We start from the raw sequence: 1,426 nt of genomic DNA, 5'->3' as shown, positions 1-1,426 counted from the left end.
TTCGTGTGAACAATAAACCTCATCTATGTCTACTTGTAATGGTCTACTACTGATAATATTAAAGTATTCCATTCTTCCACGCCGCCTATTCACAGCATCGTAATAGTCGATGGCGGCCACGCATTGTATATACAGGGGACCCCGATTCGCCTTGCATATAGTTTTGCTGCCGTTCGAGACAATTCCGACAAAGGTGGTGAACCGGGTTCAGTTGCTTTTGCGAGATAAAAAAGTGTTTGCATTTGCGGCGAATCTGTCATTGCCAGATTGTACGTGAATTTGTACATGACGGAATTCTATGGTGTGTATATCGAACAAGAAAGGTATCCTCTGTTCAACTAAGAGCATGAACAATGGCACCAGAAAAGACACGATGAGAAGTCAGGATCCAATCAACGAACGTGGTTTACACTGCAGAGAATATGCACGAACTGTGCTATACTTGCACAAGCATGGGAAATGAGTTTTATTAGAAACAAAGTATGCTATTTTCTTCTTCAATGTATTATATATCGTTGTCATGAACATGTGCATGGTCATGACACAAGTACAATCTAAAAAAACCAATATTCCTGCGGCAGTTACATCCACGGCTCCCAGCCCTGATAAACCGAAGATTGAGGATTAAATCACACATTAGTAAGTCGAAAGGATAATGACCGTCAAGTTAAACCCTGAAGGACACTGGAAGGGCAAGAACACTCTCATTGAGTGACATACAAACGCGACGAAGGGGTCAAATAGCTGCTCTAAATATATACTTGCAGAAACCCACCTCCCAGGTATGTCCCAATATATTTGGGTCGGTTGCGATGTCGATGAGGCAGTCGACCTGCTGCTCAATAGTGAGTGTGGTATTTGAGCCCAATGTTGCGCGCACATTAACAGCAGCATCGCCCTCAATGGCGTTGACCATATGAGCGAGCTGTATAGACAAAATTGTAAAATAATAGGGGTTTGGGGGTTAAATACTAAATCAATCGAACCGGGTTTGAGCGTTTTATCGATTTGAAATCAAGTACCTATGGAGGTGTGTATGACACGCAACACGGGCATAGCGAGACGAGCACACACTAACTCAACGCAGAAGAGTCTGTAACGAAATAACAAGGGTGTGATTGTAGACACGATACGCAACGGGGCCACAGCAAACCAGGTGTACACTATTCCTACACAATAGAACTAATAATAATTAACGTCTCATGGACTGAAGGATTAATTGCAATATTTAAACCAATATACATACACATAAATAGACATACACACACACACACACACACACACACACACACACAATACATACAACAACACACACACACACAACACACACAACAACTAAATACAGTAGAACAACAACAACACACACACACTATTATTTACTAACAATATATATATATATATATATATATATCCTATCTATATATAT

At 40.7% G+C, this 1,426-nt stretch overlaps 1 protein-coding gene across 1 annotated transcript in view; it reads right to left on the bottom strand.

Annotated features, from left to right (window-relative positions):
* Positions 1-453: 453 nt before the first annotated feature.
* The window catches only part of SARC_06333 (hypothetical protein), a 3,279-nt gene continuing 2,306 nt past the window's right edge, over positions 454-1,426 (bottom strand). Inside the window, exons 5-6 of the mRNA XM_014299760.1 lie at positions 776-925; positions 454-602 (exon numbers count right to left, since the gene is read on the bottom strand). Of these exons, the coding sequence (XP_014155235.1) occupies positions 582-602; positions 776-925 (171 nt within the window). The 3' untranslated portion in view covers positions 454-581. The remainder of the gene's footprint in view (positions 603-775; positions 926-1,426) is intronic.

The sequence above is a fragment of the Sphaeroforma arctica genome (assembly GCF_001186125.1).
Source record: "Sphaeroforma arctica JP610 unplaced genomic scaffold supercont1.448, whole genome shotgun sequence".
Lineage (NCBI taxonomy): Eukaryota > Ichthyosporea > Ichthyophonida > Sphaeroforma > Sphaeroforma arctica.
This window is presented reverse-complemented; position numbering and strand designations above follow the sequence as displayed.